This window comes from Sebastes fasciatus, chromosome 17, assembly GCF_043250625.1.
Source record: "Sebastes fasciatus isolate fSebFas1 chromosome 17, fSebFas1.pri, whole genome shotgun sequence".
In the NCBI taxonomy this organism is placed as follows: Eukaryota; Metazoa; Chordata; class Actinopteri; order Perciformes; family Sebastidae; genus Sebastes; species Sebastes fasciatus.
In genome coordinates this window covers 21,269,017-21,284,288 of record NC_133811.1, presented here as the reverse complement: position 1 = coordinate 21,284,288, position 15,272 = coordinate 21,269,017, and the positions used below count along the sequence as shown (strand labels likewise).

Genomic DNA, 15,272 nt, shown 5'->3' with positions numbered 1-15,272 from the left:
GGCACTAAACACGAATGAATGAAATGAAACAAACGAAACATAACTTAATCAGAGACAACGCCTAAACATAGATATTCAGTTTACCATCATATACAACAAAGAAGAAGAAGTTGTATCTTTTGCTCTAGTCGATTAATCACTGCAGCTCTACCTCAAATAGCTTCTTTTACTTAACCAACAATCCAAAACTCAAAAATAATCCTTTTACAGTGAAATAAAGCAGCAAATCGTCACATTTGAGAAGCTGGAATCAGTACATTTTTAATTTTTTTCTTTGGGCTTAAAAAATGATTTAAATGATTAATCATCTATAAAAACACTTAGCCATTAATTATTCCCTCTTCATTTTCTGGCCTTAATCAAAAACATAAAAGGCATTTTTTTATTTTATTGAGTGAATAACTTTCATCATTTGTATGATGTTGTGACGCAGGCCTCTTTTTATTTTGAAAAACTAGAACGCATAATTAGGTGAAGTCACATACAAATGCACATACTAAACAAGTCTAATTTCTAACTACTCATTACTATTTTACATTAATAATCACCAGGGATATGATGATACTAATTAATCAACCTGTTCAGTTATTACTATTGTGTGTTTATGTGTGTATTATGTATGAGCCACCGGTGACAGCAGATAGACGGCAGAGTCCTCTGAGCTGGGCAGACAGCAGGGCTGCAGGTGTCACTGCACAGGTGTTGCATGGATTGCCGTAGATATAGACATACTGTTGCCAAGGATACCGTGCTAATGCGTGCTCACCTGTCCCGGAAATGCCCATAACCCCATGACAGAAATTATAACCCTGAATGCACATTAACATACGGGGGTTGGCACTGTTGCTTTAAACTACTTTTTCCAAGGTCAAGAATGAACTTTCATGCTTCAACTATGGATAAAATAACCAAATGGGAATGTCTGTTTGTGTCTTGTCCAGTGATCACACACCTGACAAATCCAAAAACTTCACTCATACAAAATCAAATATTACATAAACCACATGCTCATTGATTTGCAACCTACCTACACACACCTAGAAATATTAAAAAGGTACAGTTCAGTTTAATGGTACAGCAAAATATCTGACAGTAGTTAAATCTATATAATTTAAAGTTATATATGGTGATATCACCCACCTCTACATGTCAGATAAAGGAACCCCTGTGGAGTTAGAAGTGCAATGTTTTTGAGTGGGTCCCTGTTTTGTTTGTTCTTGTGCACAATGCACAAGGACGCACATGCATGTACATGGGATGCATGTGGCATTGTTGCCATTGGTTACACACTATTCCACTGATTTACAGGTGGATTTGTGCCAAGAAAACCAGCAATGCTCTGGCAACGGTGTGAAGAAGAAGACTGATAACAAGTTAACAATTTTCTCAATAAAAATCTGCCTTGCAAATGTTTTGCGAGGAAGGAATTTAATTAATCTGATATCTTGACTACAGTCAACTAATTGACTTTAAATACTTTGCTCTATAAGGATGCAAAACGATTATTTTCATTATCAGTAAATACAACAATTATTTGCTTGATTAATCTATTAATTGCTTTGTCTATATGTCAGAAAATAGTGGAAAAATGCCCGATAAAATTCCCCACTTTCACTTTCTTTATTCAACCAACAGTCCAAAACCCAAAGATATTCAGTTTACCACAAAAAAGGAACAAATCCAGACACTTGAAAAGCTGCAACCAGCAAAAGTTTAGTATTTTTGCTAGAAAAAACAAACAATTAATCGATTATCAAAATATCGATCTAACCTATCGACTAATTAATTACCTGTTACAGTTCTACTTTGCCCTCACTGTGACTAAGACATGTAGCACAGATTTTATGCACCTCTCTGGCGAACCACACGCCTGTAGCAGCAAAGTCAGCATAAAAGTAAGCACTTTTTTTTGACAGGTCTGGTTTGGTGATGCTGCACAAAAGGTTAGAGGCCGACACGACCGAGCTGAGAGTGGGCGTCGCGGTCACGTCCCCCACCCACAACACTCAGCTGAAAAGCTCAAAGGGCTTCTGATCTGTGCCTCTGCACCTCCACACACACACACAAACACACACCCAACCCCTCATCTAAATATATCCATCTATCTGCACTTCCAGAAGAGCTTTATACCAGGAGAGCGATATGAATGAACGCCAGTCTTTCAGGATGGAGAATCTGGTGAATACGACGACAGAGAGGCTCTAGAAAACCAAACAACAAGGCTATCCTTTAATTAACATGCTGTTATACGCTATGCAGCGGACCTGCCAGCGGAAATCACCCTGAGTTCTGGAGAAGTCTCGGGAAACCCAGCCTTTCGTTGAGCTGCTTATCATATCAAGCTGCCCTATTTGGCTGGGCAGAGCGGCGCATTGGCAGAACATATGGAGTACTGGAGCCTGTGTAGCCCTATCACCATCTGGGGAAAGAGACTACGTAGGTGTATCACCATCTGCTGTCTGAAAACATTTACACAGGCACATCTTTTTACACCGTTTTTATTTATTTATTTATTATATCAATGTCTAATAGTAGCTGACTAACAGCATCGACAACAACATCCAGTAGACTGTTTAATTTCTTCCAGCTGGTGAGATGAACTAAATATCGATTACAATCTGGTGTTACTGGAAGGCCTGGAGCTTTGATAGAGTTTTGATCGTCGGAATGAGCGCGGATGTATATTTACGTATGTCTTTTCATTTGTTTTTATACGTCTAAATCTTTTACTGATGTAGCTTTTTGGAAACAGGTGGAACATTTGTTTTTCAGCAGGATAAATTTCAGTTTGAGGACATTACACAAACAACACATTGCAGTACGGTTGTGTGATAACACAATCGTACTGTTTGTCATAGATGATGTTGATTTGCATATACCATATCGCTGTAATGTTTACACAGGTGTGGCTATCCCTTTAATAAGTCTGGGTGTCTTTATTAACCATTGTGGACAAAGTCGGATTCAATCAGGATTGATCTGTGACAAGACTTTTAATTTGTTAGGAATTTAATTCAATGATTAAACTAAAAACATACATTACTCACAGGTAATTGATTTACCTGAAAATGTACTATATCATGAGATATAATGATGGACAATATTTCATCTCGGCGCCCTGGTAGCTCCCCAGGTAGAGCCGGCACCCCATGTACTAAGGCTCCTTACTGCAGCGGCCCGGGTTCGAATCTGACCCGTGGCCCTTTGCTGCATGTCGTCCCCTCTCTCCCCCCCCTTTCATGTACTATCCTTCGGCTGTACTACAGATTAAAGGCAAAATAAGCCCATAAATGAATAATAAAACAAACAAAAAAAGAATATTTCATCCATTTTGCCCACGAGATTGCACATACAACACTACCTTCTGGCTATATATCATCTTGATCTTCAGGTTTTAGCTAGAAGTCACCCCCCTGTTAATTGTCATCACATCAATGTTTGCACCTAGAAGTGCAAAATTAAATACGTGGGGAAAGAAACTCTATTTTAAATAGTTTTAATAAATAAAAATATGTCAGCACAGCAACAAGCTCTCTTCCAAGGGCACTGACGCTCTAAGGCATTCAAAAGAAGTACGTCAGCCGTGACGCGCCTGGCCTGGTTACACTTCCTGTTATAACTTATTATGTACCGAGACAGTTAGTGCATAATTCAAGTCGTTTTGCAATTTGAGATGTTCACACTGATAATGAAGTGTTATGCAATAGCATCAATGGCTCATTTAAGTTAATGATGATATCGTTGGGCTATACGAATACATTTAGAATTATATTATAATTCGAATTGCAGAGTCAAACAATATAATGTCAATATAATTATGAAGTGTAATTTATATAGGATTTTCAAACTCAAAATTGCCTCAGAGTAATGAAATATACAATCCAATAGTGAAAAACTTTGGTTTGGATAACTGCAGACTTAACTGCACATGACTCCTACGACAGGTCCGGACCACTCGGAAGTTGTGTTCGCACCTAAGAGAAAATTTTAACTGCGAGGTGAATGCGGCAAGTTCTCCTAAATCACTCGTATAGCCACTTAAGAACGAATCTGTTTGTACGAGTGGTTCTTGCATGAGGCCTAATGATGTCTCAGAAGATCAGAACTTTTGTGCCTCAGGAAAAAGCATACTGTTTAAAACACTTTACCACAAACTGAAACAAGTAGTGCATGCTTAATAAACTGTTAACAAGTATCATTCAATGATTAAATAAGTAACAAAGTTGTTTTCTGTAGTTTGTGAGACACACTGCTAAAAATACTGAAGCAACACTGACATGCAGCCGTGCAGAAGAACCCAGGGGGGGAAGCTCACAGCCTCCAATGTCATGTGTCAATGAGACAGTCAGCGACATTATGTTAGTCAACACCCAAACTACTAGAGGGCAAAAATCATGGGCTTTACACACACATTTTACACACACATTAAAGTTAGCAATCAACAATAGCTAATCGCCCTGAAAACACAGCAGCAACTGAATCCATCTCTGCTCCACCTGGTTCATGTCAGGTGCATCAGGTGGAGCTTCGTCTGTGAAACGTTCAAGAGGCTCCAAACACAGAATCGGCTGCTGAATATATAATTCATATATGTGAACATGCATCTCACAGACATACGATGACTTGTAAACATCCTGCCCTGAAGTGTCTTCACACTGCTCAGACTGATCTGAGTGGCGAGTAGAGAGTCGTTTCAGAGGTTTATTCTGATTCTCAGCACGAACAAATTGCCAGTGAACAATGAAATTTGGTTCCGTTTAATCCGCGGGTTGACAACTCGACCTTGTTTCTCTCAAGCAATACTTATTTTTCTCGGCCCTACGTGCCTTTGCATTCAACAAATCAAAGCCATGATCAAACTCAAGTGTCCTTATAACTTCTACTGGGAATGAGCAGATCACGCAGCATCCTCCTAATGACAGCCGCCACAGTCTCCCTCTTAACCCCAGAAAAACAGTGGGCAGTGGGCAAAAGGGAAATGTCTTTGGAGAAGGCTGCTATTCCAATGAGCCAAAAAATACTGAGCTCACAAGGTAAATATTTTCTACTACAATTTATCCAATTCCAGGCTCAGTAACTTCTGGATTTTGGCCCTCTGGAGAGCATGGTATGTAGGTGCAATATCCTGGGTTTCAGTCTAGCCAATAGGACGATTGTTGCATGCCCTCATCTAAATGTAATGTGCTGCCTGGATTTTCTAAAGTTCCTATACACCAAAACATAGTATCATGGGGTTGTACAGTTCATCTGGAAGACAATCTTGACTCAACACTTTCATGATTGTTTCATGCAAACCAGATTGGCATAAACATTGTAGTGCATGATCAAACAAAGACTCTCACAAAGACAGTGAAACCAGTGAGCTACCTCCGGGTCTGAAAAGTGAAGCCAATGCAGAAGTGCCTTAAACTTGCACCCTACTTCTCACTTGATCCATTACCTCAGTAAACATTGTAAACATGAGTTTATGGTCTCAATCACTAGTTTCAAGTCTTCTTCAATACAGCATGATGTTCATTTAGTAAATTATGGTCCCATTTAGAGTCAAATGGACCATAAAGCAGGGTATGCTTTAGGGCGTGGCTACCTTGTGATTGAGAGGTCGCAGGTCATGGTGTGTTTTCAGTTCATGAAAGTTTATTGTAACCTATTTGGTCACATGAAAATGTCTTATTGAGCGTTCGGTTGTAATTACCTCCACCTTTCGTGGCACTTCTGGTTGCAATAAACCAAGATGGGGACGGCCAAAATGCCAAACTTGAGGCTTCAAAACGGCAGTCCACAAACCAATGGGTGACGTCACGGTGACTACGTCCACTTCTTATATACAGTCTATGAGTGAAACCCAACCAGCCTCTTTCATGGTATCTATACTTTAGTTATCAGCTGTGGTGTGCAAATGCAGCTTCAGATTACATTTATACTTTCCTACTTCTAGAGCTTTTCTGCAAGATGCTGAATGTTTCGCTGTTGCCTCAAGTGAAAAACAAGTTTTTGTAAATATCAAAAGAGGGCAAAGGGCTTCCTTCAGTCATAGGAAAAGTTTCTAGACCTGCACAGAAAGTTTGGTTCAGTCATCTTCCAGGTTAAAGCTAATTACAGTGGACAGCTGTTCGACCATCACATTCAATTAATCACCTGAAAATCCCTTCTCAAGCCGCGCAGCATGACATTACAAGAGCTCCAAAAGCATTTATTGTTCTATAATCAAACATATAGGGATGATAAAGACTGGAGCCTAAAAGTGAAACCCTCCAGTATCAATAAAGCCAATTAATAAGATGAATAAGCCACGGTGGTCAAAGTCTGTTCATCATATTGAGCTGTGCAGGGCACATACATGATTAGTCACCTGAAGGATTAACCATTCAGGCCGAAGCTAAGTAGATCATCTTGAACCTTTGCTGTCCTCAAAACCTCCAATGCTGCCTGACAGTGCTGTGACCTAATTGAACCCCAAGGAAACCTTCTTGCAATATTTCTGTGGACGCACTATTAAAGTTTGTTGTGTTATACGTAGTTTGGCAAATGGTCTCTCCAATTTAGGCTGAATACATCTTTACTACTATAAAAAGTTTAGGCTATGATATATTGTAATTTGGTTTGGAAATAATGACTGTAAGGAATCTTTTTAGCGTCGTAATTAGCACAAACAGAAACACAAGTGTAGAATTACAAATCTATGACATTGTGCATCAGATATTCACTGCCCTGCCTGACGCCTCGTTTCTTGCACAAGCTTTGCAAGTAATCAAATCAACCCATCAATCGATCATAATGGCAGAAGCTGGTCAAGTTACAAACATACTTTGCAGTGAGCAGACACATCAGAGAAGCAGAGAAACAAATGAGCACGCCGTCCTTCATGAGTGACGCGTGCATCCCTTGGGCCGAATTAAAAAACACTGCAGTGCCCAGCCCCTCGGCCAATCTGTATGATTTTGAAAATGCTGCAACAGCAAATGAGCTGCTGGCACATTAGTCCCTGAAGTTTTATTAAAAAATCAGTGCTGTTCAACACTGTGTGTGAGTGGCGGACTAATGGGCAGACAGAGCAGGACTGATCTACAGACCAAAAAATAAAACATTACAAGGGAACAACATTAAAAGTTAATGTCATTCAATGGAGACACTCCTCTGACAATAAAAGAAGCCAACATCTCAACCTTTATTGGCGACAACAATTCAAATAAAATGATAAAAAATGTAACTGCTCTGAACTACACGGGTAATTTACACAATTTCTTCCTGCGAGTGGCACCATAAGGTGACTTTAAGGCTTGTTAAAGCATCTGCAGAGTCTGGATTAGACAGAAAGAGGTACGAGACTGGTAGAAAGAAAGTAACAAAGAGATGATGTAACACAAAATCTTTCCACCATCTTGACCTCATCACTGCAGTGTCTCAAGAATGACACTCAAAGCCTTATCTGCCATGCAACTGGAGCCGAAGTCTTGCACGAGTAACTCCATTATGCTGGTAATGCACTTGTCAATATGGTCCATTTTGCCAGAGAGAAAAGTGAAAGCAACAATACAACTGCAGCTAATGGCTTGGAACAATAGCCTGGCAACACCAGCCCACAATTAACGCTTCATCTTCTGGTATGACTCAATAGGCACTTGCTTGGGACGGACGTCATTCCAAGCAGGGCTGTACAATAGATGATCGACAGTTCTCCTTTCACTCAGACATCAACATGAAGTCTTCCCTACAACATCAACAGCTAAATGTTTTCCCTTAAGGTTTGGAGAGGCAGTGGGTCATCATCTGAACACTCCCCATAGCTGATTGACTCTGACGTATATCAGTTTGGGCTCAATCCAAGCTCACAAGAACCAGTCTGACTTTGGGAGGCTATTAGAGAAAATAATGATGTCCTGGATAGCCATTAGAGGTGTCACTCAGTGAAATATCTTGTGAAGTCCCCCCCCTGCATGTGAGGGCATGGTGACATGGTACTGTGTAAAAAAACAACTAAAAAACAGCAATCCTGCTCCAGTACAGAGAAGCCTTTTATAAACCAAAATGCCATAACCATGGAGATGGTGTTTCTCATGGTCTCTCCCACTGTGCTAACCTGAAAAGCCAGAGCTCCAGCTCCAGTATGAAACCTGGAGTGACCGAAAGAGACACCGAACACAGCGTGTTAGATGTACTCTGCAGTGTCAGGACGATGGAGAGCGTTTGGAGCGTTGCACCTTTTTCCAAGTCTTTCTGACAGAAATCATTCTTATTCTCAATATCAGCTCTTTGTAAATGTATATGGGGTTTACAAAGAATCACACAGCTGGACAAACACTGTAATATTAAGAGGGATGAACAGTTATATAGTGAGTGATGTGTGAGTGATAGTGCCAAGATGAGGCTGTCAAGATTCATTCTATAATCACTAGATTGTTACACTGACAGCCAGATTTGTATTTAATTCCTCTCTCTGTTGCACATATCCAATTAGCTACATGTCTTTAGAGTGTGTTATTATCATACTGTATATTATCTATTTTATGCCCAAAATTGAGGTTGGCACATTACATCTTGTTAAGGTCTCTTTGCAGGCATGTTAAAGGTCCCATATTGTAAAAAGTGAGATTTTCATGTCTTTTATATTATAAAGCAGGTTTAAGTGCTATATAAATACTGTTAAACTATCAAAATGCTCAATATACAGAGAAATATACACGGCCCGTAAATCAGAAATTTTACGTTTAAAACAAGCCGATTTCTCTCCATTTGTGATGTCACAAATACACAATATATAGATCATTACACGGTTCTAAACGTAAACATTCTAAATGTGTCCCAGTTTATTTCCTGTTGCAGTGTATGTAAATAACATCAGCTGACAGTTTGTAAACATGGACCCAAACTGTTGCCTAGCAACGCAATTCTGTTGCAATTCCGTTGAAATGCATTAAAACGGAGCGTTCCAGACAGAGGGTAAATACAGGTATATTCAGGCAGACAGTACGAGGAAAACAAAGTTGTTTTTTTAACATTGCAGCATGTAAACATGTTCTATTAGAAACACAAAACACAAGTATGAACCTGAAAATTAGCATGATATGTCCCCTTTAAGGACAGTATTCATCCTCAAGATGTTTGGGTATACTACACATATTAATAACAGAGTTACTGCAAGGTCATGCAGTATACCTCACCAGTCAAAGCTACAAGAAGTGAGACAGAGCTGTGTACCATTGCAATTTATATCATGAAGCAACACTAATTTCTATGGCAAAAATAATAAAGATGACATGGGCATCCCTCCAGGATTACAGGGCATTATATCCTGTAGTAGCAGCATTGTTTTACATCAGCTACTGGATGGTGGGGGGGTTGTCCTCCTGACCTAAATGTTAATGCTGATACTGATAAAGCCAATGTAAGTTTTGCATGTGGGACAGTGTTTGCTATTCTTACTAGTGGGGATATATGTCCTGTAAATCCTGTTATTTCATTGCAATTTTATAAAAGTGAAGCAACACTAATTTCTGTAGCAAAAATAATAAAGATGACATGTGCATCTATCCTGTAGTATCCTGTAGTAGCAGCATTGTTTTACATCAGCTACTGGATGATAGTGGTGGGGGGGGGGGGGGGTTGTCCTCCTGACCTAAATGTTGACGCTGATGCTGATAAAGCCAATGTAAGATAAGTTTGTCATGTGGGGCAGTTTTTTCTCTTTGCTAGTGGGGATATAATGTATGTCCTGTATATCCTGTTACACCAGCCTGTCCACCTCACCTCCTCACTTCAAGGTGGCATTTCAAAGCCTCTGATAACAATGTGCCTGCTTGACTTGCGAGGTGATTAAGTGAGCAATGCGTGCACACTCAGGGAAGAAGTAAAGAAGTAAAATAAACATGGTGTAACAGTAGACTATGCAGCATGACAAAGGAGTCCAGCAGTAGCTATGTATGCTAACACCACCGGCTGTCAGAGGAGGGCGCATGTTTGCTGGGACTCTGACAGCTGAGATGAGGACAGGAAGAGGACAGGAGGAGGAGGGGGACAAAATAACAGCTGAGGATAATAAGTTATAGACAAGTAAGAGACTACTTTACAGCCATGCTATCAGTGTTATAGTGAGTTATTATCTCCTACCTTTGCTTTGCCGGCCTCCAGCTTCTTCTGCCTCTCCTCGTCCTCCATGACCTCGGTCCCTGTGGCTGAAACAAGAGAGAGGCTGCTTCATCTAAACACTAACGGGTTGATTATGTGTCTGGTTTGGTTTCCAGCTCGCTGCTGTCAGTCAGCAGGTCACTGGGAGCTGTCTTCTTCTCCTTGCTGGTAGTCCGCCGCCATGTTTTCCACGTAAACATGAGACTCAGCTATGATGACGTAGTAGAGGTAGCTTCACAGGCCACGCCCACCTGGCATTCCACTAGTGGTGCCTTCACGGGCTGTCAGAAAATGTCGTAATTACTCCAAATAAAAACTTCAGTTTGGTTTTGATCAGTGGTAGGAGAGGTGATTAGATATTTTAATTAAGTAAAAGTACCAATAACACGGCATAAGATAAGATATCCCTGTATAAATCCCGCAGTGGGGAAATTTGCAGTGTACAGCAGCAAAGGGGATAGTGCAAAAAACAAGATGCATCAGCTAACACAGTAAAAAAAAGAGCTAAACAAAGTGTAACAAAATATGAACCATTTAAATAGAAGGGGGTATAAAATAGGAGCACTATATAGAGTATTGACAATAAACAGACTATTAAAAAATTGCACGAGTGGAAAATGATATTGCACAGTGAGAATGAATGAATGAAATTCCACCTGAAAATATCAGGTTATTGCCAGTTTTTTGGTGTGTAAGTGCACTTACACACCAAAAAACTGACAATAACCTGATATTTTCATGGTCTACTGGGAGCAGTGCTGGTTGTGAAGTCTGACAGCTGCAGGAAGGAAGGACCTGAGATAGCGTTCCTTCACACACTTTGGGTGGGGCAGCCTGTCGCTGAAGGAGCTCTCCAGTGCTGTGATGGTGTCTTGCATGGGGTGGGAGTCATTCTCCATCATGGATGACAGCTTAGCCATCATCCTCCTCTCTCCCACCATAAAAGTACTCTATTACAAGGAAAAGTCCTGCATCCATACGTATTAGCAACACAATGTACTTAAAGTATCTAAAGTAAAAGTATTCATTATGTAAAATGGCAATATTCAGTGTTATATTTAGGCTATCAGGGTTTCTGTCCATTTGTGATGTCACAAATAAACAATATTTAGACCATTTCACAGTTTTAAACTATGATGACGTAGAGTAGGTAGCTCCACAGGCCACGCCCCCTGGCATTCCACTAGTGTTGCCTTCATGGGCTGTCATAAAATATCGTAATTACTCCAAATAAAAACGTTCAGCAAGGTATTTAGATCTTTTACTTAAGTAAAAGTACCAGTACCACGACATAAAAGTACTCTATTACAAGGAAAAGTCCTGCATCCTTACGTATTAGCAACACAATGTATGGCTAGCCACAAATGGCAATATTCAGTGTTGTATTTAGGCTACCTCATATTACTGGATTACTATTACTGATGCGTTGACGTGTAAGCAGCATTTTAAAGTTCCATATTATGCTAATTTTCAGGTTCATACTTGTGTTTTGTGTTTCTACTTGAACATGTTTACATGCTGTAATGTTTAAAAAAAACTTTATATTCTTTATGCTGTCTGCCTGAATATACCTGTATTTACCCTCTGTCTGAAACGCTCCGTTTTAGCGCATTTTGACCACGGAATTGCAACAGAATTGCTTTGCTAGGCAACAGCTTGGGTCCATGTGTACTTCCTGTCAGCTGATGTTATTCACATACACTGCAACCAGGAAATAAACTGGGACACATTTAGAAGGTTTACATTTAAATCTGTGTAAAGTGTCTAAATATTGTATATTCGTGACATCACGAATGGACAGAAATCCTGACAGCTTGTTTCAAATGGAGAGTTTCTGAATACGGGCTGTGTGTATTTCCCTGTGGATTGAGTGTTTCGATACTTTCGCAGTATTTATAAACCTGCTTTATGATAAAAAAAACATGAAAATCTCACTTTTTTATAATATGGGACCTTTAATGTTTTCAAACTGGAGCTAATTTTAAGCACTTTTTATACTGTTTAGTAGTTTAATCTAACAATCCAGCATATTTTAAAAGCTCATCATATGTTTTTTTTATGTAAACTCTAAATTGTATAAAGTAACCCCTAACTATAGCTGACAAATAAATGTAGTGAATTGAATAATACAATTAGTAGCCTATAAAGTGGCATCAAAAGAGGTACATATATATGCCTCAAATTTTATTTAAGTACAGTACTTCAATGAATGCACTTCCACCATTGTAGCCTAATAATCGAACAGTTGTTGACAGTCCAAAACTTATTAGATAAACCACTATTATTCTGTTATATTTACTTTGTCTTTTGTGTGTATTGAAGAAAATCTGAATTTGTACAAGCAAATACAGACATGACAGAATCCTTTAATGTCTTGATATACAGTTATTTTTTTCATAATCATTAATGATATCGTCAACATATCTGCTGATTTTAATAATGTCATAAATTTCACATAAATTTTATATGCAGTCTGAATCCTGCTTAAAACGTCTGCTCAGTTTCTATGGTAACGGGAGGAAAGGTTTGCCAGCGCTGTCCTAGCTGAGATGTTTCTTTTTTAACACTATAGATATTTTCATTTCAAAGCTGTGTTTTTTTAAATTTATTTATAATAAAGACTTCAGCCATCAACTCACATTTTACAGCATGGCACTTGATTGGGCTATTCTGAGCACATTTCAAACAACAGTGCCGTATACTTTGAAAAGGAAACAGTTGAGCTTCCTTGGCTGAATGGGACAGCAGCGGGTAACATGAGAGACTGGCATCAGTTTCTAGGACAGATGGAGAAAGGACACAATGTCCAGTATTTAACTTACAGACAGACACTGTGTGGAATTGATCGTTAGTCTATACAAATAGTGTATACATCATTATAACAGTTTACAATAGGCTATCTGTTATGCAGACATGTTCAGGATACAGCTTACAGACTACAGAATTGTCATTTTGGTTCACTACATTCATACATTCTTCTAAATGAATTGCTCAACAAATTGGAGATGTATTGGTGTTGACAATACCTGTGATATTTAAAAATGAATATTGATAGCATCTTAATAATACACGTATGATAATATTGTGTTTCTTTATGGTTACAGACTCTCCATCCACCTCCCTACACTAGTATTTTGAGTGTAATTAATTTGCCAAAAAAAGAGACAAAATGTACAATAAACAAAATTAAAGAAGAATTTGACTGATAATAAAAAAATGAATCAATTTTTCTAAATTCTTTTGGCCGTGATAATTGTGTAGTGAAAATCTGATATTGTGACAGCCCTATCTGGAACCAGTGATAACCAGGGCTGTAGTTGGGATTTTAGAGGTACTGAGGGCATTTTTACTATTTTCTGCCTCCTTTGTTTGATTTGTCTTTGGTTGTATTTGTTTTGTGTTAAGTACAAAACTATACAAATAAATCAATTGTATACAAATAAACTTTGTGATTAGTTTATTAGTGTCTAAATTCACCCAAAGTAACCTTACCCTGCATTAAGTTTTTGGAGAGATACTTGAGAAAACAGACAAATTAAAGAGCTTGAGTCAAAAATATATACAGCTTGTGAAAATGTAGGTATATTCATAGAATGTAAAGTCGTTAAAAACCTCCAAATTCACAGAAACAACACAATGTTTGCCCTCAACTAAACAAAGGTTCATGTAAAAACACCTTTAAATTAAGGCACCTGTAGGCCAAAGTCCTGTCACTTTGTGTTTCAATATAAAAACATGCAACTTTCTCATAGATAACCTGCTGGATTCATATAAGTTTCCAAAACGTAAAAGTTTCCTAGAAACATTTCAAACATACCGGCAGCAGCAGCAGCAGGAGAGGATGCTCTGTGTCTTCTGCTGACGGGAGCCGAGCAGCTTATAGTCTGGCAGATTTTGAATTCCACCCATCTTCTTTTAGACATTCTTACCAATTGGATCCCACCTGTGAACGCTCGCTAGTTGTGCGACAGCGTCTAAAGGAACCACTGAGCATTTGAAAGTTTTCGACAGTTTCTGAATTATTGATTCACTGAAGGAGTATAGTGTGTCAGCAGTTACCCGAGCAACTTTACACCAAGTAGACCACAAGAAATGGATCCAAACAGAAATCCATTTACAACAGCTAACATATTCATGAGTGAAGTTGCACATTAATTCACTAAACATTTCCAAGATGTTCAGAGGGAGTGGAACATGGAATTAGACATGCAAAAGTGAATGTAAAGACAGCAGGAGAAAATGATTATTAGCTAAGATTATAAGGACATTTTTATAAGAGCATGGCTGAGGGGAAGAAGAGCCACTCAGTTGCTAGTTTACTAGGTATGCCTATCTCAAACTAATCCAGTCTAAACAACAGCCATAGAACAATAGAAATGGAGAGAACAAAATAATAGAACCATGTCTAATCGGCTGATAGATGATCAAACCTGCTAATAGGTGCAGTAGGCCCCTTCTGACCCATATCTATGAGGCTTAACCACTGATAACACCCATTTAATGACCTGATAACAGTCAAATCAGTCTCTGCAATATTATATACTATAGAATAGTATGTTGCTGTTGTATTGTGCTATTTCAATGATAATGAAAATGAAATAAATCAACTTGGAGATGAGAAAAAAGCCCTCTATCAGGATAAACCTATGGCCATTAGCATTTCTGTTCTTTTCTGCTATTTGGTGTACAAGTTTGGCAAAATTTAGTTTTTTGTGTGTTTCCTGAAGATATTTAGTTTTAAAGCAGTGTCTAATCCCATGTGGCATGAGCCAAATGTCTTTATTTTCAGCTGGGTGTAGCCTACATAATAAACTAGCGACTGAGTGTAATATATGGCTTTATTATGCAAAAGATGTAACATATAGGAAATGTCTCAGTGTGGGAGCAATTTCAAATTGTCTTCCATTTTTCTCATCATTTGTCTTACATTAAAAATGATTGAAACGAGGCAGAAATATAAGATTGGCATCACATAACACATTATGCAAATACAGGCAGAAGTGCTTTGGACAAGTGCGAGAAAAGTGGAACTGTGTCTGGTAATGACAAATAAACCGTGTTGATGACTGAGACAAAATAAAACTGAGACTCTGTCGGGGATGAAGCTGTTTTCACTCAAACACCACGCTCACTTCAATCTTAGAGCG

General features: G+C 38.8%; 1 protein-coding gene across 5 annotated transcripts in view; it reads right to left on the bottom strand.

Annotated features, from left to right (window-relative positions):
* The window catches only part of akap9 (A kinase (PRKA) anchor protein 9), a 70,222-nt gene extending 59,897 nt beyond the window's left edge, over positions 1–10,325 (bottom strand). For 4 of the 5 annotated variants that reach the window (XM_074613655.1, XM_074613657.1, XM_074613660.1 and 1 more), the window contains exon 1: positions 10,108–10,325. In XM_074613655.1, the coding sequence (XP_074469756.1) occupies positions 10,108–10,155 (48 nt within the window). In that variant the 5' untranslated portion in view covers positions 10,156–10,325. The remainder of the gene's footprint in view (positions 1–10,107) is intronic. The other variant, XM_074613659.1, reaches the window with a different exon arrangement.
* Positions 10,326–15,272: the final 4,947 nt, after the last annotated feature.